A 26,921-nucleotide genomic window follows, 5' to 3' on the forward strand; every position below is an offset into this window, starting at 1 on the left:
TGTGAAGAGTTTATACAATGTGAAGAGTTTATACAATGTGAAGAGTTTAAACAATGTGAAGAGTTTAAACAATGTGAAGAGTTTATACAATGTGAAGAGTTTATACAACGTGAAGAGTTTATACAACGTGAAGAGTTTATACAATGTGAAGAGTTTCTGCAATTTCAACAGTTTTTACAATTTCTGCAACAAAATAGGGATTTTTGCAATTACAACACAATTATGCAACTTAATGGGGATTTTCACATATAAAGCACTATAATGCAACTTAACCTCTTAACTCCCGCCTGAACCGAGAGGATCTTTTTCCTCACGTCATCAGATGTTTTTTCCATCATTTTTTTGTTGGGTGTTCGACTCATTTTTTTAACTCATTTTTTTGTCATTTTTTGGTCACATTTTTGTCACATTTTTGTAAATTTTTTTGTCATTTCTTTTGTCATTTTTGTGACATTTTTGCCACTTTTTCATCAATTTTTCGTCACTTTTTTTGTCAAACTTTTCTCACTTTTTTGGTCACATTTCCATCATTGTTTTCGTCTCAGTTTTGTTGCTATTTTCCAGAAGCTTTTGGACTGGGTCAAAGCCAAACTGGAGAAAATGTGCTCGGTTCAGGTGGGAGTTAAGGGGTTAATAGGGATTTTCACATATAAAGCACTATAATGCACTCATTTTTGTAACTCATTTTTTTGTCATTTTTTGTCAATTTTCTATCACATTTTAGTAATTTTTTTTGTCATTTTTTCGTCTAATTTTTGTCATTTTTTGGTCAAATTTTTGTCACATTTTTGTTATTTTTTTGTCAAATTTTTATCAAATTTTTATCCATTTTTTGTCACTTTTTTGTCATTTTTCAAAGCACTATAATGCAACTTAAAAGGGATTTTCACAATAAATGCAGCATGATACAACTTAATTGGGATTTTTATGACATTTTTCACAATGTTCTGCAATTTCTGCATTAATAGCCTACATATCCGCAAATTTTCTAGTTATTATTGTTCTTCATTCATGCTCAGCATTTACTGCAGGAATGTCCTGTGTATTTCCAATTATCACTCATGTTACATTCTTTCTCCTGACCAGCTTGTTCAGTAATATCTTGTAAACGATAGAATATTTACTTTAGTAGGTTGTCCCATCCTTAATAGAATCTTACAGCCCAATGAAGAGACAATAAACTATAATAAACCATCATATCCAGAGGTGGAAAGTACTCGGGTACATTTACATTGAAGGTACTTTAAAACACATCGGCCTCTCCAGTGCTGTACACAAATGGTTTACTTCCTACCTCACAGATAGAAGTTTTAGTCATCGGTCCTGTGGCCCAGAGAGAGAGACTTTTACCCAAACGACAGTCACTGTCTTTAATCCTTCCTCACAGGTGAAGAACCTGGGCGTGATCTTTGACTCTGAGCTGGCGTTTATTCCACACATTAAGAATATCACAAAGATGGGTTTTTACATCTAAAGAACAAAGCCAGAGTCGCCCCATTCTCTCTCGGGCCGACACGGAGACGCTCATGCATGCTTTTATCACCAGTCGTATCCACTACTGTAATGTCCTGCTCTCTGCTCTTCCCAAAAAGAGCATCTCAGGTTTACAGCAGCTCGAGTCCTGACGAAGACCAGGAGGCGGGACCACATTACACCGGTTTGAGAATCGCTGCATTGGCCCCGTGTGTTTCAGGATCGATTTTAAAGTTCTTTTAATGGTTTTTAAATGTCTTGATGGTCTCGGTCCTTCTTATCTTTCAGAACGGCTTTTACCTTATGAACCTTCACGGCCCCTTCGCTCCTCCTCAGGGGTCTCCTAGTTATTCCTAAAGTCAACAAAAAGACTCAATATTACGGCCCTCTGGAACCACCTGAGGAGGAGCTCAGACCTGAGGAGGAGCTTAGGGCTGAGGAGGAGCTCAGGGCTGAGGAGGAGCTCAGACCAGAGGAGGAGCTCAGACCTGAGGAGGAGCTCAGGGCTGCAGAGAACATTCATGTTTTTAAGAGCAGCTCAAGACCCACCTTTTTAGCTTAGCTTTTAGCTGATATCTATTTACTTATTCTTTTAGTTATTTTTATTATTATTTATGTTTATAATTATCTTATTATACTCGTTTTTAGTTAGTTTTATAAACATATTTTTTTATTATTCTAATGTTTTTATTTGCATATTTATATGCATGTGGCTATGATAGTTAGCACCAGAGGTCCCTATGCTAAAGTGGCTATGATCGTTAGCATCGAGGCTCCTTTTCCTAACTCCTTCCTAACTGACAGACCAATTCGGAAGCCTCTTGTCATGGCGGACGCTGACGCACATCCGGTTTGGCGTAAGAGCTCTGACCAATCTGCTCGTTTCGGACGCAACCTGTAACTACTGAGTATAGAAGACGACTCAAGAACCTTCATTGAAGATGTACTACTCCTGTATGACCAGGAGTTATCCAAAAACATTGATTTGTCCCAGTTTTTCCACCAGTGCCATGAAGCCAGAATTAGCCTAAGAGCTATTTTTCATCTGTAGTTTACACAAATCTAAAAGCTTCTTGGAAAAAAAAGTGTCCAAAAAGCAACAGAAACGTAACCAAACAATTACAGAAAAGCAACAAAAAATTATAAAAACACGAAAAAAGAGAAAAAAGGAAAAAACAGTGACGACAATGCGGCATCAACACAAGTAAAAATCTTTGCTCAATTTTGTAGGTCTTAGCTTTCAAATGAGGCGTTCCGCTGGGCTATATAAGCTCTCTAGGCGAGAAGAAATTAGATTTGGGTAAAGCTGAACTGGAGAAAATGTGCTTGGTTAAGGCGGGGGTTAACCTCTTAACTCCCGCCTGAACCGAGAGCGTTTTCTCCAGGTCAGCTTTACCCAAATCCTGTAGGCCAGTGTAACGCCTCATTTGAAAGCTAAGATCTACAAAACTCATTTAAATGGACCTTTTTCCTCACGTCATCAAATTTTTTTCCATCTTTTTTGGGGGGGTTTCAACTCATTTTGTAAGTTTTTTGACCTTTTTTTTTAATCTTTTTTTTTAAATCTTTTTTTGTCCTTTTTTTCTTCTTCATTTTTTTGGTCTTTTTTTGTCAATGTTTTTTGTCATTTTTTTGTCATTTTTTTGTCAATTTTTGTCATTTTTTTTGGTCAATTTTTGTCTTTTTTTCTTCATTTTTTGTCATTTTTTTGTCATTTTTTTGTCAATTTTTTGTCTTTTTTTTCTTCATTTTTTTGTCATTTTTTTTGTCAATTTTTGTCTTTTTTTTGTCATTTTTTTGTTATTTTTGTGTTGTTTTTTGTCAATTTTTGTCATTTTTTTTGGTCAATTTTTGTCTTTTTTTCTTCATTTTTTTTTCATTTTTTTTTCTTTTTTTTTTTCATTTTTTGTCTTTTTTGTCATTTTTTGTCTAATTTTTGTCATTTTTTGTCATTTTTTTGTTATTTTTTTGTCAAAGTTTTATCACTTTTTTGTCACATTTCCATCATTGTTTTCGTCTCAGTTCTGTCGCTATTTTCCCACCTTTTTTCCAGAAGCTTTTGGACTGAGGTAAAGCCAAACTGGTGAAAATGTGCTCGGTTCAGGTGGGAGTTAAGAGGTTAAACGTCTTCCAAAGAAGAAAAGGATAATTCGGTGTTTAGGATCTGGCAACCCTGCCGCTGCCCTATTTTCCAGCTATGCCTCCTGTCACGGCAGTGCTTTTGTGATTCCGAGTGATATTCTCATATTTTAAGTCATAATTTAAACCCAATACAGTAAGTTTAACCTTTTATTTCTCTCTGGCTCTGCAGTAACGAAAACCCCAGACGCTAATGTGATGCTAACGGCTAACGAGGCTAACGATGCTAGCGCGAGGTTAGCATTAGCAAAGCAACAACAGCAGCGCTCGGGTTTATGGCCTGTAACAAGTTTCTTCACGGCCAGCGTCCGCACAGTTTAAGGCTTAGAACCACAGGAGAAATGTTACTCAAACTGAAAAACGTAAGAATATCATTTCAAGCGTCAGAATCTCGCTGTGAATGAACAAAACAACAGGGAAGAATGTTGGGCTAAACGACACTGCACGGGCTACAAGGGAGGCCTGATCTTATTCATTGACCACTTTGATTTGCTGTGATGTTATCCATTAATATAGTTTGGGTAAATTCATTTGTTAAATCCCACATGTGATATCTGAGGGTGACCCGATTTCACCCAATACACTCCGGATGGGGAGCGTGTTTACTCAGGATGACAGGGGGACTGTCCGACGGGGCCTCTGGTTGGTCAGCATTAGGCAAGTGAGGCTGAGAAATATGAGGCCACTTAAAAAAACATATTCAGGAGTTAGATTAATGACTAACCAGTGAGTGCAGCGGCCTATGTGCTCTTTATTTTACTGTGACCTTTTGCTGTTGTGTTCTGCACTTTGGTCAAGTATGTTGTTTTTAAAGTGCATTATAAATAAAGTTGGATTGGGTTTTTCACCCCTTAACTCCCACCTTTACCCCAGTCCAAAAGCTTCTGGAAAATAGCAACAAAACTGAGACGAAAACAATGATGGAAATGTGACAAAAAAGTGAAGAAAAATTGATGAAAAAGTGGCAAAAATGTCACAAGAAATTGACAAAAAAATGACGAAAAAATGACAAAAATGTGACAAAAAATGACAAAAAATTGATGATTTTTTTTTTTTCAAATGTGACAAAAAAGTGACGAAAAATGTATTTAAAAAATGATCAAAAAATTAATAAAAACTGACGTAAAATTTGACAAAATGTGACCAAAAAAATGACAAAAATGTGATAAAAAATGGACGAAAAAATGACAAAAAAATAACAAAAATGTGATAAAAAATGGACGAAAAAATGACAAAAAAAATGACAAAAAAGCGACAAAAATGTGACAAAAAATTGACGGAAAAAAATGACAAAAATGTGATTAAAAAAATGACCAAAATATGACAAAAAGTTACAAAAATGAGTTGAATACCCAACAAAAAAAGGTTGGAAAAAAAAACTGATGACGTGAGGAAAAAGATCCTCTCGGTTCAGACGGGAGTTAAGAGGTTAATGTCTGATGGGTCTGAAACGAGCAGCGATAAGTGCTGTAAATGGGTCAATGACTTGTGCATATTTTCGTTTAAAAAAAATCCAACATTTAAATACATTTTCAACACTTTTCAATGATATATACAGTATATTGGAAGCTTTAAATTTGAGAACTTGGTTGCGCCCCCATTTTTTATGTAGAGAAGCCACAAATACATACAAAAAAAAATAGACACTTGAAATGTTATTTAACAAACATAACTTGTTTAAACACATAATTGTAGAGTCCCCGGCTCACAGACGACGGTCACATGACGCGTGTGGTCACAACAGGGTCTCATTGTTTTCTTTGTTGTCTCTGTTTAGAGCTGAACCGGTAAAAATGTCTCGCAGCCAAACCCTGAGAGCTCTGGTGAATGAGCGTCTGGCTGCGGCGGCTGAGGAGATATTTGTGCTGTTTGAAAGAGCGATCCTGGAGTATGAGGAGGAACTGTGTCGCTCCAAAGAGGAGAACCAGAGGAAACAGCCAGTTCTGAACCCGAGGATGGAATTCGTCAGAGCGACTGTCCAGATCCCATCAGCGAGTCCTGGTCCCGGTCTGAGCCAGGAGATCACAGAAACACTATGGATTAAGGAGGAGCCAGAGGAACAGAGCGTCAAACAGGAGGAAGAGCAGCTGCCAGTGTAGGCTCCGCCCCTTTAAACATGTCACACATTTCACTGTGTCTTGCAGGAATTACATTTTTAAATATATTTGTATTTATATCATTTCTCAGGCCGGTCCCAGGATCCAGTGCTGTCTGTGTAAAGGATGAAGCGTCTTCACTCCTTCCACAAAGACAAACTGAGCACCGAGAGGAACCGCAGGGAGAGGACATGAGCTCAGAGACACATTTCCACTCTGAGCCCGAGGGACACACTGAGCACTCGTCTGACACCGACAATGACGACGACTGGGAACCTCTCAGCAGCTCAGCACAGATGGAGACAGAGGCCGATGGAGACCACGACAACCAGGGCCACATGAGAGACGGAAGCACCAAACTGTCCCCCCAAAACAAGTCCGCCCCAGAGACCTCTGTCCACACGGGACACACGGCAAGAGCCGACAGAGGAGCTGAGAGGAAGAAGCACCAGTGCCCCTTTTGTCAAAAGATATTCGGGACAAGACAGACTCTACATACCCACATTAGAGTTCACACTGGAGAGAGACCATACAGCTGCTCAATCTGTGAGAAAACTTTTACCCGAAAGGATTATTTACATAAACACGTAAGAACGCATACAGGAGAGAAACCTTTCAGCTGTCCCATCTGCGACAAAGCCTTTGCCCAAAAGTGTAACCTGAAGTTCCACATGAGCAGCCACGTGGTTTGAAGTGGTTTTCAACAAGACTTTTATCTTCAGCACTCTGTTAAATCTACAGCAGCATTTACACAGCTATTAACAAATGAAAGCAAGTCGCACATTCAAATGTAGAGTAGTTTTAAAGAATATATTCTGCATTAAAAAAGGTAAAGATCTGGGTCCTCATTTATAAAGCCTTCTCATACCCTACACATGGCGTGGGATTTATAAAACTGCAGACCAGGCTTGGAACTTTGCTCATCTGCACGTCGTACACGCTTAAATCCTTTCATGGTATTTTCTGTGCAACTTAAAAATGAACATCTCAGTCAATCAACGTTTATCGTCATTGTCATTGAAAGAAAGAACAGCATTGGAGTTTCCATCAGTACGTGGCAGATCTCCCTCCCTGATCAACTCTCCGCCGGTGTCGCCTTTTCCCTTTGCGTGCAGCGTCTGCCGGGGTCAGAGCTGCCCTGGAGATGAACAAAGCCAAGTAGGAGTTTTATGAATCCCACGTGTGATGGAGTGGGCGGCTCACGGCTTGTGTCGGGCGTGATGAAGCTTTATAAATGAGGATCCTGTGGTGGGAAAATACTTTAGTGCCATCAATCAGTCTAACAATTTTATATTGGTGATGACAGTAATAAGCAAATTAGGATTATGGTGGAGAGGGCTGCAATATTTCAATATTTTCATCCCATTTAACCCTTGTGTTGCCTTCGCGGGTCATTTTGACTCGCTGTCATGTTCCGGGCATTTGGATGCAAGGTGACACAAGGGGGCGCCTTCCAACCCTCTCAGTGTAAATGTGAATCAACTTTCTTCAGAGTGAGACTTTAGGTCAGACATGAGTGACAGTAACATGAGGCTAAATACAGTGAGCTCTTTGTTTGCAGTAAAAAGGCTGAGGCCTCATTGCTCTTCAGGCACAGACTGAGAAGTGAAGAAGGAAGTCATGGAGCTTCTGCTTTACACAGAACTTCAGACTTCTGCTGCTTGTAAGAGTCATATCATATTCTCAAACATGTAGACACTCAAATCTGTAGTAAAAACATAATATATGGAAAATTATAATTACAATTACAAAAAGAGAATATTGGAAAATCATGTATCTAATCAAAACATTTGTTTTTTTATTTACTCTCATTCTAAAAACAAAAAAAACAAACCCAGGTCGTTTGTTTCTGCTGTAAAGTCATGTTTGTCCCAGTTCCTCTGAGTCGTGGTGCAGCAGGACTGATGTGGACAGATGTCACAGAAGAAGCTCGTGAGGTTCATTTCTTCAACAGTTACTATAGTAACTATTTTCTCCAAAGTAAAAGTAGATCTACCACAGTCCTGTCCACATCTGTCATGGTCCACCATGACCCACCACGACTAGAGGAACTGGGACAAACATGACTTTACAGCAGATACAAATGACCTGGGTTTGTTTGGGTTTTTGTTTTAGAATGAGAGCAAATAAAAACATTTTGTGATTAGATACAGGATTTTCAAATATTCCCTTTTTGTAGTTGTAATAATAATTTTCCATATATTACGTTTTTGCTACATATTTGAGTTTCAGAATATGATATGACTCTTACAGGCAGCAGAAGTCTGAAGTTCTGTCTAAAGCAGAATCTCCATGACTTCCTTCTTCACTTCTCAGTCTGTGCCTGAAGAGCAACGAGGCCTCAGCCTTTTTACTGCAAACAAAGAGCTCACTGTATTTAGCCTCATGTCACTCATGGTGTCTGACCTAAAGTCTGACTCTGAAGAAAGTCAACTCACATTTACACTGAGAAGGTTGGAGGGCGCCCCCTTGTGTCACCTTGCATCCAAATGCCCGGAACATGACAGCGAGTCAAAATGAGGGTTAAAAAAAAATCCTCTAATATGATTTTCTTCCATGAGTCGCTTAATTAATAGAATTCATTAAACAAGAACCTGGACCGCGATGCGCACAGAACTTTACGTGAAGAGTTTCTCCCACGGTTGATTCTGAATAGCGGAGTTGGGTTCAAACAGAGCTGAGAACCACGGCCGCAGTAAATCATCCAAACATGGCTCAAACCAGAAGCAGCAGCGAGTGGAGAAGACCAGGCGGAGGCGAAACGAGGCGAAAGACGCAGCAGCGCCAGCTCAGTAAGAATTTATCATCAGAACGACTGATCCAGTGTTCAAAGCAAAACACAAGGTAAGCCAATGTCGGTGAACTCGTCTCCTACTCCCCCCTCACCACATTCAGACTTTTAAACGCTACTCCCCCTCCCTCGCTGTTAGATTTCATAAATGTGTGTGAAAAATTACTGTTTCATTGTGTCCTGTGAAGTGTGAAGAGAGGCCATGTTTTTGCTTCTTCCTGCTCTGTAATATGTTGTAATATATTCTCTATGTCCCCAGTGTCACAAAGTTGTAATGATTAAGTTTCTGTTTTGGGATAAAAAGCCTGATCTATGAAAAAAAACAACTGCAGTTTGTCAAGTCTGTCCCTCAAAGTCCGTGAATGCAGGAGCGTTTTTGGTGCTGGGATTTTTCTGAATTACAAGAGTCTATGAACTTATTTATTAGTGTCTTAAAACCCTTAAAGTGTGAGAGTCCCTGCTTTTAGAATAATAAGAACAACTCTTGCTCATGCATTAGCCTTATACAAGCCAGTTTTGGGTAAAGAACATTAAACATCTCACATTTGTTTGGCGAAATGTCTGTAACTGGGAGAAACAGGTTGAAATCAAGTGTTTGAATTGAACACTGGTTTTAAGATACTTTCAGGATCAATTGTTTTTAGGTGTTCACTGTTGATTGAACCGTCTCCATGGCTACGCATACATTCCACCTACCAGAAACCCTAAAAAACATTAAGTAAAATGTATCCTGGAGCATCACAGAGGCCACGCTCACCACCCGTACAGCCACAGGGTCATTAAAAGGGCAAATACTAAGTTTTATCCACATTAAAAGTTGCGTAATGGACGACTTTATTGTATTTGACTCATCCTCCGATGCTGCCGGGGCGTCTCACAACTCATACATTTGTGAATCATGTGAATTTAACATATTATTTCCTACAAAAGTAAGTAAAATACTCTTTTTTGTTTCAGCAAACCCATTTCTGCCTGAGTTGAAACAAATGGATCACCGGAACTGCAGAACATTTCCACTTCCCGTCTTCATCCAGGACCGGCTTCACTTAAATAAGAGCAAAAGCACCGAGAGAAAAGACAGTGTGAAGGTGCTCGCTCTCATCAACATGGACTTTAGAACAAACTGAGGAGCAATTAAGAATAAATGCTGTTTTTTCTAGTAGATCCTTGTTTGTTTAAAACTGTTAAACGCTAAAGTTATGTTTTTATATAAGTAAAATACTTAATTGATGTAAATAATGAGCAGATGAATCCGTTACTGCAGCTGCAGCCGTCGCTGTGACGCTTGTGAAGCCGGGCCTTCAGTTTTCTGGCGGCTCCTCATATTAAAGAGGTTCCCTTGACACAGTTATTGTTTTTCTTTGAAGAACCTTTTATATGTAACGTAATACTCTGGAGTCGAGGCCGTTTTCACACATGTTGGAGCCGTGTGGGTCGACCCGAGTTCGCCCGAGCGGTAGTAATACAAACGTCCTCATGCAGCGCGTTTCCATTAAGAAACACTCGGAGCAGCTGGAAGTGCTGCGTTTGGACTCACACTGAGCCAGAAGGGGGCGCTCTCAGGTCGACCCAACTGGAACCTGTGTGAAAACGCCCTTAAGTCACACGAGGTGTTATAACATTAAATATGATTTTTTTAGCATTAGTGAAAGGAATTTAAGAAAGGCCCAGAAATGTAAATGATCAATGTCATTGTTTTTTCTGTTTGTTCTGTTTAGGGCTGAAGCGGTCACTACCTGACCCCAGTTTGAACAAGGAAGTCTCAGAGACTCCAAGGATTAAAGAGGAGCCAGAGAAACCAAGCGTCAAACAGGAGGAAGAGCAGCTGCCAGTGTAGGTTCCACCACTTCAAACATGCCACACGTTATATATATATATATATATATATAAATATAAATGTTCAAATGTTTTTTTCAGGCCTGTCCCAGAGTCCAGGTCTGTCTGTGTGACGACTGAAGAGTCCTCACTGCTTCAACAAAGACAAACTGAGCACCGGGAGGAAACGCAGGGAGAGGACGTCAGCTCAGAGCCTGAGGGACAGACTGAGCACTGGTCTGACACGGACAATGATCACTGCAGCTCAGCACAGATGGAGACAGAAGCTGATGGTTACCATGACGACCCAGTCCAAATCAGAGACAGAAGCACCAAGTCTGCACCAGGGGCCACTTTCCACAGCGGACACGTGTCAGGAGCCGATGGAGAAGCTGAGAGGAAGAAGCACCAGTGTCATGTTTGTGGCAAGCGATTTGAGAGAAAACAGGCTTTACAAACACACATTAGAGTTCATACAGGAGAGAGACCTTACAGCTGCTCAGTCTGTACAAAAACCTTTAACCAAAAAGGTCACCTAAATATACATACCAGAATACACACCGGAGAGAAACCTTACAGCTGCACAGTCTGTAATGAACATTTTGCAGATTACTCTGTCTTCAAGAGACACAGATTGATGCACACAGGAGAGAGACCTTACAGCTGTTTGGTTTGTGAGACGACCTTTGCCAGGAAAAGTAGTCTCGATTTACACGCCAGAACTCACACAGGGGAGAGACCTTACAGCTGTACAGTTTGTGGGAAAACATTTGCCAGAAAAGACCATCTCAATGCTCACATCAGCACCCACAGAACCTGACCTAAACTTCAGTTTCCTGTTGAATCTCAGCGGCATTTACGGCCTCATTTCATTTAAGTTCAATAGTTTTTATCTAGTCTCGGGTCATCATCATCATCACAAATACATGATAGCAGCACATTCCATTGTGTTGAAATTATGTTATTGATTCCTAGAAACATTAGAGGCAAATTTCTGTTGGCACTTTTGACCAAACAGTTTTGTTTTGTTTGTGTTTAAAGAAGGAAATTAGGCTTAACATGAGATTAAACTTTTGTTTTGTTTTGTTGTTTCTGTCGATGTCTTCAGTATGTTTTGTGTTGAATGTTTTCCTGCCTCTTCAAACATTTTGCCTGGTTAAGTAAAGATCATGTGGACAAATACATTTTTAAATATGAAGCCCTGTGGGAAAGTGCTGAAGTGTGTCTATAACAGTGTCTTGGACTGGTTTAGAGGTTACTTGGATTATTTATGTTTGTCTAATAATAAATATCTAAAATAACTTAAATGGCTCTGGTATCTTTTTTTTAATGGACAACCTTCTATTCAAATTTAACCTCATATTATTGTTCTCTGGTTTAGTTTCACTTGTTTCCGGTCCAGTAGGCGGCGCCTCCTCATTCTCCAACCACAACATTAGCCGCGCTTCCGGTCATGGCTCTACCTTTGTATTTCTAAAACATACGTAGTTTTTTTCTACGTATTTTAAATCGAAGACACTGCGTTTGATCTGCTTTACTTCGACACTGGCTCTGCTGTTGTTGAGTCCTGAGCGCTAACGTGATGCTAAAGCTAACGCGAGCGTCCACGTCGACGTCGATGTTAGCATTTAGCAACAGTGCTAACGTTACGTTGGCTGCAGCGGCGAGTCACGTAATAACCTCTTACCACCCGCCTAAACCGAATGCATTCTGTCCTCTTTGGCTGTTACATAGGCCTGGGTAACACCTCATTTGAAAGCTAAGACCCACAAAACTGATCTTTTTCCTCGCGTTGTTGCTGCGTCGTGTCACCTTTTGTATGTTTTTTCTTTCTTTTTTTCCATTTTTGTTGAATTTTTGTCCCTTTTTTGTTGAATTTTCGTCACTTTTTTGTTGAATTTTCGTCACTTTTTTGTTGAATTTTTGTCATTTTTTTGATGAATTTTTGTCACATTTTTGTTGAATTTTTGTCACTTTTTTGTTGAATTTTTGTCACTTTTTTGATGAATTTTTGTCACATTTTTGTTGAATTTTTGTCACTTTTTTGTTGAATTTTTGTCATTTTTTGTTGAGTTTTTGTCACTTTTTTGTTGAATTTTTGTCACTTTTTTGTGATTTTTTGTCACATTTTTGTTGAATTTTTGTCACATTTTTGTCACATTTTTGTTGAATTTTTGTCGAGTTTACATCCTTGTTTTCTTCTCATTTTTTGTGGCTGTTTTGGTGTTTTTTTCCCAAGAAGCTTTTTGATTAGGGTAAAGCCAAACTGGAGAAAATGGGATCCGTTCAGGTGGGAGTTAAGAGGTTAAGGACACGTTCAACAATATCCGCAGTGTTAATCCTGAGTTAATGCAACTTAGAGGCTAAATGTATCATCACATATCGACAAAACATCAGCTGCGGATGTAAAAGGTGAGTAACCACGGAGAGCAAGGAGCAGGTTTATCATGGAGCGGGTTAAGCTTTCATGATTTTGTTTAAGTTTGAATCTCTTGTTTCTCTCTGTTGTCGTTGTTTAGGGCCGAAGCCTGAGTTTGTAAAAATGTCTAAAAGTCAAACCCTGAGAGCTCTGGTGAATGAGCGTCTGGCTGCGGCGGCTGAGGAGATATTTGTGCTGATTGAAAGAACGATAGCGGAGTATGAGGAGGAACTGTGTCGCTCCAGAGAGGAGAACCAGAGGAAACAGCAGCTCCTGGACCAGGTTCTGGGGCCGAAGATGGAACTGGTGAGAGGGAACGTCCAGATCCCATCGATGAGTCCTGGCCCCGGTCTGAACCAGGACATGACAGAGACTCCACGGATTAAAGAGGAGCCGGAGGAGCAGAGCGTCAAACAGGAGGAAGAGCAGCTGCCAGAGTAGGCTCCGCCTCTTTAAACACGTCACTCACAGCATTCACACATATACAACAAGTAACAAGTACATTTCTCCGTTGTGAGATCAATAAAGGATTATCTTATCTTACATTTGACACATCTCAGAGTGTAAAGTTGTGCTACAACAGTGGCTCTCAAACCGTGGCGCCCGAGTCTCTCCATGAGGCTGAATAAATCATTATATTAGAGATATTACATCATTTGAGATGTATATTTTTTCCACCGTGATACTGTTGCATGTTGATTTAATAGCAGAAAGTTTTAAAGAGGGGGTATTCTGCTTTTTTCAGTCACATAGCACCAGTCTATATCACACTACAATGATGAGCAAACCTTCTGTTGGTCTGTAAATGCAGTAAATTAGAATAACTGCCTTGTATAAAATGTCTCTCTCAAAATGGCTGTAGTGAATGTCTTGAAATAGGCCTCTGTCTCTTTAAGAACCTCTGAGCCTTTCAGACACGCCCCCTCCACACGCTAGGTGTGTTTGAGATGAGCCAGACGGACGCAGTTTTGACAGCCGACTGCAGACGCACGGTGCATGCCGGTTAGATTTCTGTCCGACTTGCTCCAGACGGGCTCTGATGTCACGGGCACGTGGGGCACGGAAAGATCGTGGGACCCCAACGAGAGCAGCCGACTGGATCAGCCGCTGCATCTCTCCAGAGGTACTGCAGCGGCTCCACGGCCGCGTGCATGACGGGAAAACGCCCACCTGTCCGCGGCTCACGCGCAGGTGATTGGATACGAGTCTGCTGTGATCACAAACGTGCTCCTCGCCCCCTCCCCTCTCCCCTTTAGATCTGAACAAATAAACTATGACTGAAACTATTAAAGTTATGCATCGCCCCCTAAAATAGAGCTCATGTCTGATGCTCTTACAGAACAAACTAATTATTTAAAAGGACGTATTTTATCTCACAAACTTGAACAAACAAACAAATGGGAAAGTTTTCTCTGATGAAGAATGATGTCTCTGGAGTAAAGGAAACAGAGCAGGAGGTGAATGACTTTTATTTTGGATAAACTTTAAATGAACGCGATATCTGAACGAGACGCTGCGTGATCTGAGGCCGCTCTCGCTCTTCTCTGCATGTGGAGCGGTTGGATTGAATTCAGACTTTTTTTCTCCGCCCCCGTTGCGCCGGCTACTCTCGCCAACCATCCAGGCGAGCCGCAACGGCATCTCAAACGCACCTAGTGTCTGTGGCATCAGTGGGGAGGGGGTTCTGCTGAGGAGCAGTGGTTGGTTACTCGGCTGGTGACGAAAGCTCGGAGGCGTCTCCAGGAGGTGGGGGCGTTCCTAGGAGGACTCAGGCAAACCTATCCCTAAAATGGCCGCCATCAGAGTTTTTACAGATTACTCAAAAATACGTGAATGTGCCAAGGCAACACTTCAGCCATGTTTTTAATGAGGGAGTGACAGAATAACATGATGGAAAGCTTGAAAAAGTCCATTTTGCATAACACCCCTTTTTTAATTAATAAAGGCAACTCCATTTTCAGCCTCAAGGAACCAGAACTGAGTGATTCTGTCCGTCTTTCCCCATCTGCCAATAAGCCAATGCTTCATATTAAATGCCCAGTAGTAATTATAGAACATGAGGGCCCAGCTCCCGTCATGTGAACATCTGAATTGGTGCTTTTTTTTTTGACAATCTACGTTTTTCATATCCCCAAGCAAAAATTATAAATGAAACCTTTTGAAAAAATCTACTTGAATGATAATTTGTGCGTTTTGAACATAATAAATGAACTTCTGCAGGGTAATAATGCCCAGCGTGGAGAGGGACGGGATCTTCCAACACTTATACACTTATTACATCCCTCAGTAAAGTTCAGTTTGATTACATTTCACTGACATTATGTTTTTAAATATATTTATGTTTAAATCATCTTTCAGGCCTGTCCCAGAGTCCAGGTCTGTGTGTGTGAAGACTGAAGAGTCCTCACTGCTTCAGCAAAGACAAACTGAGCACCGAGAGGAAATGCAGGGAGAGGAGATCAGCTCAGAGACACATGAGGGACACACTGAGCACTCGTCTGACACTGACAATGACGACTGGGAACGATTCACACAGATGGAGACAGAGGCTGATGGAGACCACGACAACCAAGTCCAGATCAGAGACGGAAGCACCAAACTGTCCCCCCAAAACAAGTCTGCACCAGAGACCACCGTCCACACTGGTCACACGTCAGGAGCCGATGAAGGAGCTGAGAGGAAGAAGCACCAGTGCCCGTTTTGCAACAAGAGATTTGGGAGAAAACAGAATTTACAAAACCACATAAGAGTTCACACAGGAGAGAGGCCTTACAGCTGTTCACTCTGTAAGAAAACCTTTGCCCAACAAGGAAATCTAGATGAACATAAAAGACGACACAGTGGAGAGAGACCATACAGTTGCTCTGATTGTAAGAAGAGTTTTGTTGATCCCTCTGACCTCAGGAAACATACTAGGAGAATCCACGCTGGAGACAAACCATACAGCTGTTCGATATGTGAAAAAGCCTTTACCCAAAAAGATGAGTTGGATAAACATGAACGGACACACACGGGAGAGAAACCTTACAGCTGTACAGTCTGCGACAAAGCCTTTTCTCAAAAGAGTAACCTCAAAAGACATATGAGCACCCACAGTGTTTGAAGTAATGTTCTGCAATTTGACTTTATTTCTTCAGCAGTTTTTATGTTTTAATACAGACTTTGGTTCATGCACACGATTCACAGAAGGACTTTTTATTTTTAACAATGTTTTTTAGTTGCGTAATTATTAGTGTTGTAAAATAAACATCTCTGTGGCGACATCCACACAAAGACAAAAGGCTCAGTAAACGTGTGCGTCCACATGAAGCCAGGCCTGTGTGTAAAACCGCCGCGATTCACCTGCCGGGCCTGCGTGAGGCGCTGTGACGAAGACGTGCGCAGCAAACATGTTTAGAATGTAAACAGTGAAAACGAAATGGATTCATGGATTGACGATTCTGCAGAAAACACGAAGAGGCGAGTTTATTCTTCTGACGTAACAAGACTAAAGCAGATTAAACTGTCAGTGACCTTTTACCTTTTACTCACGGTGTTTCTACTTGTCACCTGTGGCTCACGGGTCACAGCGAGCCAGCATAGAGGAGCGTAGAGGAGCATGGAGGAGCATAGAGGAGCATGGAGGAGCATAGAGGAGCATGGAGGAGCATGGAGGAGCATGGAGGAGCATGGAGGAGCATGGAGGAGCATAGAGGAGCATAGAGGAGCATGGAGGAGCATAGAGGAGCATAGAGGAGCATGGAGGAGCATAGAGGAGCATAGAGGAGCATAGAGGAGCACGGAGGAGCACAGAGGAGCACAGAGGAGCACGGAGGAGCATAGGGGAGCATAGAGGAGCATAGAGGAGCATAGAGGAGCATAGAGGAGCATAGGGGAGCATAGGGGAGCATAGAGGAGCATAGAGGAGCATGGAGGAGCATAGGGGAGCATAGAGGAGCATAGAGGAGCATAGAGGAGCATAGAGGAGCATAGAGGAGCACGGAGGAGCACAGAGGAGCACGGAGGAGCATGGAGGAGCATAGGGGAGCATAGAGGAGCATAGAGGAGCATAGAGGAGCATAGAGGAGCATAGGGGAGCATAGGGGAGCATAGAGGAGCATAGAGGAGCATGGAGGAGCATAGGGGAGCATAGAGGAGCATAGAGGAGCATAGAGGAGCATAGAGGAGCATAGGGGAGCATAGGGGAGCATAGAGGAGCATGGAGGAGCATGGAGGAGCATAGAGGAGCATAGAGGAGCATGGAGGAGCATAGGGGAGCATAGAGGAGCATAGGGGAGCATAGGGGAGCATAGAGGAGCATAGAGGAGCATAGGGGAGCATAGAGGAGCATAGGGGAGCATAGAGGAGCATAGAGGAGCATAGGGGAGCATAGAGGAGCATAGGGGAGCATAGAGGAGCATAGAGGAGCATAGGGGAGCATAGAGGAGCATAGGGGAGCATAGGGGAGCATAGGGGAGCATAGAGGAGCATAGAGGAGCATAGAGGAGCATAGAGGAGCATGGAGGAGCATGGAGGAGCATAGAGGAGCATAGAGGAGCATAGAGGAGCATAGAGGAGCATGGAGGAGCATGGAGGAGCATAGAGGAGCATAGAGGAGCATAGAGGAGCATAGCGGAGCATAGAGGAGCATGGAGGAGCATAGAGGAGCATGGAGGAGCATAGAGGAGCATGGAGGAGCATAGGGGAGCATGGAGGAGCATGGAGGAGCATAGAGGAGCATAGAGGAGCATGGAGGAGCATGGAGGAGCATAGGGGAGCATAGGGGAGCATAGGGGAGCATAGAGGAGCATAGAGGAGCATAGAGGAGCATAGAGGAGCATGGAGGAGCATAGGGGAGCATAGAGGAGCATAGGGGAGCATAGGGGAGCATAGAGGAGCATAGAGGAGCATAGGGGAGCATAGAGGAGCATAGGGGAGCATAGAGGAGCATAGAGGAGCATAGGGGAGCATAGAGGAGCATAGGGGAGCATAGAGGAGCATAGAGGAGCATAGGGGAGCATAGAGGAGCATAGGGGAGCATAGGGGAGCATAGGGGAGCATAGAGGAGCATAGAGGAGCATAGAGGAGCATAGAGGAGCATGGAGGAGCATGGAGGAGCATAGAGGAGCATAGAGGAGCATAGAGGAGCATAGAGGAGCATGGAGGAGCATGGAGGAGCATAGAGGAGCATAGAGGAGCATAGAGGAGCATAGCGGAGCATAGAGGAGCATGGAGGAGCATAGAGGAGCATGGAGGAGCATAGAGGAGCATGGAGGAGCATAGGGGAGCATGGAGGAGCATGGAGGAGCATAGAGGAGCATAGAGGAGCATGGAGGAGCATGGAGGAGCATAGGGGAGCATAGGGGAGCATAGGGGAGCATAGAGGAGCATAGAGGAGCATAGAGGAGCATGGAGGAGCATAGAGGAGCATAGAGGAGCATAGAGGAGCATAGAGGAGCATAGAGGAGCATGGAGGAGCATGGAGGAGCATAGAGGAGCATAGAGGAGCATAGAGGAGCATAGAGGAGCATGGAGGAGCGTAGAGGAGCGTAGAGGAGCATAGAGGAGCATGGAGGAGCATAGAGGAGCATAGAGGAGCATGGAGGAGCATGGAGGAGCATAGAGGAGCATAGAGGAGCATAGAGGAGCATAGCGGAGCATAGAGGAGCATGGAGGAGCATAGAGGAGCATGGAGGAGCATAGAGGAGCATGGAGGAGCATAGGGGAGCATGGAGGAGCATGGAGGAGCATAGAGGAGCATAGAGGAGCATGGAGGAGCATGGAGGAGCATAGGGGAGCATAGGGGAGCATAGGGGAGCATAGAGGAGCATAGAGGAGCATAGAGGAGCATGGAGGAGCATAGAGGAGCATAGAGGAGCATAGAGGAGCATAGAGGAGCATAGAGGAGCATGGAGGAGCATAGAGGAGCATAGAGGAGCATAGAGGAGCATAGAGGAGCATGGAGGAGCATGGAGGAGCATGGAGGAGCATGGAGGAGCATAGAGGAGCATGGAGGAGCATAGGGGAGCATGGAGGAGCATGGAGGAGCATGGAGGAGCATAGAGGAGCATGGAGGAGCATAGAGGAGCATAGAGGAGCATAGAGGTAACTCCTTATTCACCTTATTCTGGAGGCTCGCGTACTGTCAATGGGTGTAGCTCGCGCTCGCTCCGCCCCCGCGCCAACTGTGTCCAGTTCTGTGGCGCTGAACTCTGCTGTTTATGGCCCTGGCACCGGTAACCAGTGGGTCCGCACGGTGCCTGTGAGCAGCCACAGTGTGAGGCTACGAAGCGAGTTTCCCTTGTGTAACTTCTGTCGCTCCAAACGCCTCTCTGCTCCGCGTGCGCACTCATTTACATGAAGACACAATGTGGAGTTTTTTAACTACAAATTAGCTCCTAAAACAATCTTATTCACATGATTAATTTACCAATTTAACACAAATGCAATTGAATATTTGTAGCTTAATTTTCCACTAAGAATTTACCAATTAAACTTGAAAAAAATAATAAAATAAAATATGATAAGCAAAGATCCAAAATCCACTCTGAAAACAGTGACAGGCAAATGACAGTGACAATGAAAGAGTTTGCCATAATATTTTTGGCTCATGGCTGAAGTCAACTTTCTCCAGCTCTTCCAAGGTTGGCTCAAAATACTCTCAAAATACTTCAGATTGTTGCTTTAAGATATAGAATATAAAAATATTTCCCTGAGAGGAGAAATATACTTCTCACCTATTTCACCCCTGACCCGTTTTCATGCCTGAATAACAGCTCGCAGCAAAAAAGAAAAAAAAGAACAATAAACTAGTTCATTTTTGGAACTATGAACGAACTAGTTCATTTTGAAATTTGTGAACTGAACTTTGAACTAGTTCATGTAGAAAATGAACTTTCCCAACACTGCAAATGAAGCACAAATGTTGTTTTCTCCAGTCTAATTTCTTGTATTAAATACTGATAATGCAACGTTTTATTAGAGTTGTTTATTTTGGTAACTTTATTTTGAAAAGCAAAAGCCACGTATCCTGTTTCCGCTACTCCACATTAGCCACGCCCCCTGTCATGGCTGTATCTTTGTCCTGAAATGTATCCCGTTCTTTTCATCATTATCTCACCGAATACAGTAAGTGTGAGCTGTTGTTTGGCTTCACCCTGACCCTGGCTCTGCTGTAGCTGAAGCTTTTACGCTAAAGTGATGCTAAAAAGTGTCGACAACGAGGTTAGCGTTTCGCGTTAGCATTTAGCAACAGTGCTAATGTTACGTTAACTGCAGATGCGCACGAGAATCAACTATATTCAGTGTTATTTCAAGACGAGCACATGTGGAAAATGCAACTTAAACACGTCCGGACTTCTACTGATGAAACATTTACACATCGACCAAACAGCGAGTTAGTAAATTCACAAACGAAATTAACTTCCGTGTTTCGTGAACCGGGAGATCATGTGACCAAGGCGTCGTTTTTTTTAATTTTTTATTATGAATTCATGAGTTTTTGTGAGCCTGAAACTTTGAAATGATAATAACCTCCAAATGCTTTTCGGGAAATTCTACTGTTACCATGGAGATCCGCCATCTTTGCAGCCGTTAGCATACATGTCCATTGACTAACATTAGAAAATAGCCGTGGAACAGCTCTGTACCTCACTGTGGTGTCCAAGTGTTTTAATGTGAACAATAACTCCAATATTTTAACTTTTAATATCTCCATTAACCTCTTAACTCCCGCCTGAACCGAGAGGATCTTTTTCCTCACGTCAGCGGACTTTTTTTCCATCATTTTTTTGTTGGGTATTCAACTCATTTTTGTCACATTTTTCTCATTTTTTGTCACATTTTCTCACATTTTTGTCACATTTGTGTCATTTTTTGTCACATTTTTCTCATTTTTTTGTCGATTTTTTATCAAAGTTTTGTCAAATTTTTCTCATTTTTTTGTCACATTTTTCTCATTTTTTTGTCACATTTTCTCATTTTTTCGTCCATTTTTTATCAAATTTTTCTCATTTTTTTTGTCCATTTTTTGTCAATTTCTTGTCACATTTTTGCCACTTTTTCATTAATTTTTTCTCACTTCTTTGTCACATTTCCATCATTGTTTTCGTCTCAATTTTGTTGCTATTTTCACAGCTTTTTTCCAGAAGCTTTTGGACTGGGGTAAAGCCAAACTGGAGAAAATGTGCTCGGTTCAGGTGGGAGTTAAGGGGTTAAGTTTACAATTGCTGCTAATCCCATGATGCTTAGCGAGATGACATCACATTCCCGAACTCTATTGCTACAATTTGAATTCCAGAGCCCAGCTTTCATGATAAGACATAAACAGGAGAGAAACTGTCAAGGCTCAGAAATGTAAATGATCTTGTTGAAATTGAATCTCATTGTTTTCTCTGTTGTTTCTCTTTAGGGCTGAAGCGTCACCACCTGTTTGTGACTCTGTAAAAATGTCTAAAAGCCAAACGCTGAGAGCTCTGGTGAATGAGCGTCTGGCTGCAGCGGCTGAGGAGATATTTACGTTGTTTGAAAGGACGATAGCGGAGTATGAGGAGGAACTGTGTCGCTCCAAAGAGGAGAACCAGAGGAAGCAGCAGCTCAACCCGAGAATCGAACTGGTCAGAGGGAATGTCCAGATCTCATCAATGAGTCCTGACTTCAGTCTAAACCAGGAAATCACAGAGACGCCACAGATTAAAGAGGAGCCAGAGGAGCAGAGCGTCAAACAGGAGGAAGAGCAGCTGCCAGTGTAGGCTCCGCCCCTTTAAACACGTCACACATTTCACTCACACATACTTACATTTTTAAATCTATCATTTTTCAGGTGTGTCCCAGAGTCCAGTGCCGTCTGTGTGGCGACTGACGAGTCCTCACTGCTTCAGCAAAGACAAACTGAGCACCGAGAGGAAACGCAGGGACAGGACATCAGCTCAGAGACACATGAGGGACACACTGAGCGCTCGTCTGACATCGACAACGACTGGGAACCATCCGGCTCCACAGAATCAGATTCAGAATCAGCTGCTCAGATGGAGACAGAGGCTGATGGTGAGCATTACAACCAGAACAAGCCCACAGTCCACAGAGGAGAATTATCAGGAGCCGACAGAGACGAAGGGAAGAAGTTCCAGTGCCCGTTTTGTCAAAAGGTTTTCCGGACAAAACACAATTTACAAATCCACATACGAGTTCACACTGGAGAGAAACCTTACAGCTGCTCAATCTGTAAGAAAACCTTTGCCCAAAAGCGAAACCTCGACGAACACGAAAGACGACACACCGGGGAGAGACCGTACAGCTGTTCCGATTGCAAGAAGAGTTTTGTTGATCCCTCTGACCTCAGGAAACATACTAGAAGAATCCACGCTGGAGACAAACCATACAGCTGTTCGATATGTGAAAAGGCCTTTACCCAAAAAGACGACGTAGATAAACATGAACGGACACACACAGGAGAGAAACCTTACAGCTGTACAGTCTGCGACAAAGCCTTTTCTCAAAAGAGTAACCTCAAAAGACACATGAGCACCCACAGTGTTTGAAGTAATGTTCTGCAATTTGACTTTATTCAGAAGTTTATACTTGTTTGACAGTTTCATATGATTTAATACAGACTTTGACTCAACACTTGATCGTTTTACTGAAGGAATGTCCTTGTTTTTAGTTGTTCTATTGTAAAATAAACGTGTCTGAACCTGAGAAGCGTGTGGTCGTCTCTATAGTCTGGGTCACAGATACTTCAGAGATAAATGTCTGTCAAACAAAAGTATTTTATGTTTTGTATACAAGTAAATAAACTAGATATAAGATAAAATAATATTAGACTTTATTGATCTCACAGATACTACATGTATGTACTTGTTAACCCCTTAACTCCCACCTGAACCGAGCACATTTTCTCCAGTTTGGCTTTACCCCAATCCAAAAGGTTCTGGAAAAAAGCTGTGAAAATAGCGACAAAACTGAGACGAAAACAATGATGGAAATGTGACAAAAAAGTGAGAAAACATTGACAAAAAAGTGACGAAAAATTGATGAAAAAATGACGAAAAATTGATGAAAAAGTGGCAAAAATGTCACAAGAAATTGAAAAAAAATGACAAAAATGGGACCAAAAAATGACAAAAATTTTATTAAAAAAATGACCAAAAAAGGACAATGTGACAATTTTTTTTTATTACAAAAATGTGATTCAAATTTGACAAAAAAATTACAAAAAAGAAAGAAAAATTACCAAAAATGTGACAAAAGTGACAGAAAAATGACATTAAAAAAAAGTGAAAAAATGACAAACATTTGATAAAAAAAAGAAGACAAAATTGACAAAAATATGACAAAAAAATGACAAAAATGTGACAAAAAAATGACAAAAATGTGATTAAAAAAATGGATGAAAAAACTACAAAAAAGTTACAAAAATGAGTTGAATACCCAACAAAAGAATGATGGAAAAAAAAATCTGATGACGTGAGGAAAAATCCTCTCGGTTCAGGCGGGAGTTAAGAGGTTAAACTATGTACTGTCTTAAAGAGTTGTGTTGTTCTAAAGTGCTCTTGAAATAAACTTATTGGTTTATTTGTCAAACACATGATCCACATTAAAGTATATCATGAAAGTAGCAGAATCAGCCGAACCATCGATTATCCGTCTTCTATCTGTGTCGTGGAGGCGTTTTGAATGAACATTAACAGTAGAAGATACAATATACAGTAACTATTAAAACTATTTAAAAAAAAATGAAAAAAAGGATTAACATAAAAACCCTCCACCCACTTGTTGATTTTCAAGTGAACTCATCCTAAGCCCCTCCCATCCACCCCTCCTGAGCTGCACATCTGTTCATGAAAGGATTAAGCTAAACAACATGGTAACGTGGTAAAAAGTCGATTTTGCTCAATAGCTCCTTTTAACATGATCGACAACAATAATAAAACATAAGAACTAGGGCTCTGCTGTGATAATGCGAGCCACTAGTGTAGTATAAAGCAGTATATATTAAATCTGCTCGAAAACGACGTCCGTGCGGTCTTCTTCAGGGCGGGCTCTGTGTCTCCTGGCTCTCTGTGCCCTCTGGTGCCCCCTGGTGGCCTGAAACCACACCACACAAACGAATCAAGGCAGAGTTTAACCTCTTAACTCCCGCCTGAACCGAGAGGAGCTTTTTCTTCACGTCATCAGATTTTTTTTCCCATCATTTTTTTGTTGGGTGTTCAACTCATTTGTGTAACTTTTTTGTCATTTATTTTGTCCTTTTTTTTGTCCTTTTTTGTCAATTTTTTGTCATTTTTTCATCAATTTTTTATCGATTTTTTGTCATTTTTTGTCACATTTTTGTCACATTTTTTACCATTTTTGTCAAATTTTAATCAAATTTTTTCACATTTTTGTCAATTTTTTCTTCGTTTTTTTATCAAATGTTTGTCATTTTTTCACATTTTTTTTTACGATTTTTACATTTTTTGGTCAAATTTGTATCACATTTTTGTCATTTTTTGTCACATTTTTGTATTTTTTTGGTCAAATTTTTTCAAATTTTTGTCATTTTTTTGTCAATTTTTTCATCCATTTTTTATCGATTTTTTGTCATTTTTTGTCACATTTTTTCCCATTTTTGTATTTTTTTTGTCAAATTTTAATCAACTTTTTTCACATTTTTGTCATTTTTTTTTCCATATTTTTGTCAATTTTTTCTTCATTTTTTTTATCAAATGTTTGTCATTTTTTCAAATTTTTTCACATATTTGCCAATTTTTTGTATTTTTTTTTTCTCAAATTTTTATCACATTTTTGTCAATTGTTTCTTCCATTTTTTGTCAATTTCTTGTGACATTTTTGCCACTTTTTCATCAATTTTTTGTCACTTTTTTCCATCATTGTTTTCGTCTCAGTTCTGTCTCTATTTTCACAGCTTTTTTCACAGAAGCTTTTGGACTGGGGTAAAGCCAAACTGGAGAAAATGTGCTCGGTTCAGGTGGGAGTTAAGGGGTTAATGGCGTTCTCAGTCCGCGGTGCAGGGACCCGTGTGTAACCACGGCAACAAAGAAACAAGGACAGGGGATCAGGAAGTGAGGGGGCGAGTTGGGAAGTGCCCGATTACCTGGCGGTAGTAGAAGTAGGGGATGAAGTTCAGCAGCTGCAGCAGGAGAAGGACCAGCGCTCGGACGAGGAACTGAGAGTCCGACTCTGGAACACATAAAAAAAACGTCACTGAACTGGGTCAAGCCGGGACAAAACAGAAAAATGTGGTTCAGGTGGGGGTTAAAAGGTTAAAAAGAGCCTTGTACAAAGCTCTGAGGCAAAATCACCTAAACCCCATTAAAGTGAATGGGGTTCAGATCCGTTGGACCCAGAGTAGAAATTATTAACACATTAATCTCTTACAACCCGCCAAAACCAAATCCATTCTCTCCTCTATGCCATTGTCGTCACTTTTTATTTCCCTTATGTGTTTTTGTCACTTTTTTATTACTTTTTGCTGCTCTTCTGTCACTTTTTTCTGGATTTTTGTCTTTTTTTTCTGGATTTTTGTCTGTTTTTTGCTGGAATTTTGTCTTTTTTTGGGGGGATTTTTGTCACTTTTTCCTGGATTTTTGTCGCTTTTTTGCTGGATTTTTGTCACTTTTTTGCTGGATTTTCGTCTTTTTTCTGCTGGATTTTTGTCTTTTTTTTTCTGGATTTTTGTCTGTTTTTTGCTGGATTTTTGTCATTTTTTTGTTGGATTTTTGTCATTTTTTGTTGGATTTTTGTCACTTTTTCCTGGATTTTTGTTGCTTTTTTGCTGGAATTTTGTCATGTTTTTTTTCCGGATTTTTTGTCACTTTTTTGCTGGATTTTTGTCTTTTTTCTGCTGGATTTTTGTCTTTTTTTTGCTGGATTTTTGTCTTTTTTTGCTGGATTTTTGTCTTTTTTTGCTGGATTTTTGTCACTTTTTTGCTGGATTTTTGTCATTTTTTCTGCTGGATTTGTGTCTTTTCTTGCTGGAATTTTGTGATTTTTTCTGCTGGATTTTTGTGATTTTTTTGCTGCCCTTTTGTCACCTTTTTGTTGAGTTTTTGTCATTTTTGTCGCTTTTGGTAACTTATTAGCGCTTTTCTGTTGTGTTTACATCCTCATTTTCCTTTTTTCTTTTTCATCACTGTTTTGAAGAAGCTTTTAGATTTGGAGAACTTGGAGAACAGGAGAGAACATGTTCATGTGGGAGTTAAGAGGTCAAAGGTCTTACCTCCCGGATACACGTGGAGGGAGCTGTTGGAGGAGAAGTTGTGGCTGAACACCTGCAGGAGGTAAACACAGGTGTAGTTCCCTCTGTGGGCGGGGCCGGCGTCGGTAAACAGGAAGTGGGCGGAGTGATTGACGGCAGGCAGGGTGAGGTTGAGAGCGGGCGAGAGCAGCTGGAAGGAGCCGCCCGGGTACTGCGGCTCCACAGAGCATTTAATACGGAAGTCTGCCCCCGTCTGCACCCAGACCCCGCCCTCTCCCCGCGGCGCCCAGTCGCCCTCCTGTGCCCGCGGCGCCCAGACACTCCCCTCTGCCCTCGGCGCCCACACCCCCTCAGACACAGACACCTCCGGCACGTTCAGCAGCTCTGTGGAGACAAAGGGTGATGTGGACATGTTACTATTACTATTGTTCAGGACTTATATAGATACAGACGGCATCTCGTCATAGAAGGGGGCGTGGCCTCGCCAAGGGGGAAAATAGAATCTTTTAGGAAACACAATTTTTCACTATTTTTTGCCATTTTCTGGTGGAATATGAACTTATTTATCACATACATAAAGTCAAGTGTAAATCAGGTCCATATGGATATTTTCTCACAGCAGATTGTTCTGTAGAAGTGAAAAAACGGCAGTTGTAGGTATCGCTAGCTAGTCGTTAGCATTAGCCCGATGCTAATGCCCGTTTTTTATGTATTCCATGGGCTGTTGAACCACTTTGCCCCTCCCCATGTCTTTGTATCTTTTATTTAGTAGAAAACTAGATTCATAATTCAGCATTTGTTAAAGAAGTTTTTGAATAATTATATAAAGTTGTCAAAATTGTTTTCCCCCTTAACTGTTTTCAAACATGACCATGTATGGGCGATTCCAGGGATGCCGTCTGTATCTATAAACAGCATTACACTTTCACAAGTCGTAGCTAAAAGGAAAATATATCAATTGAAAGAATGATCATTAATATCAGTCACTGGGTCCATGATCTCTCTGTACAA

General features: G+C 41.3%; 1 protein-coding gene across 1 annotated transcript in view; it reads left to right on the plus strand.

The window, feature by feature from the left end:
* The window catches only part of LOC306976350 (uncharacterized protein), an 87,247-nt gene that overhangs the window by 30,496 nt on the left and 29,830 nt on the right, over positions 1–26,921 (plus strand). Inside the window, exons 2-4 of the mRNA XM_079574270.1 lie at positions 5,390–5,707; positions 5,800–6,254; positions 10,218–10,332. Of these exons, the coding sequence (XP_079430396.1) occupies positions 5,390–5,707; positions 5,800–6,254; positions 10,218–10,332 (888 nt within the window). The remainder of the gene's footprint in view (positions 1–5,389; positions 5,708–5,799; positions 6,255–10,217; positions 10,333–26,921) is intronic.

The sequence above is a fragment of the Gobius niger genome (genome assembly GCF_951799975.1).
Source record: "Gobius niger genome assembly, chromosome: 1".
Taxonomy (NCBI): Eukaryota; Metazoa; Chordata; class Actinopteri; order Gobiiformes; family Gobiidae; genus Gobius; species Gobius niger.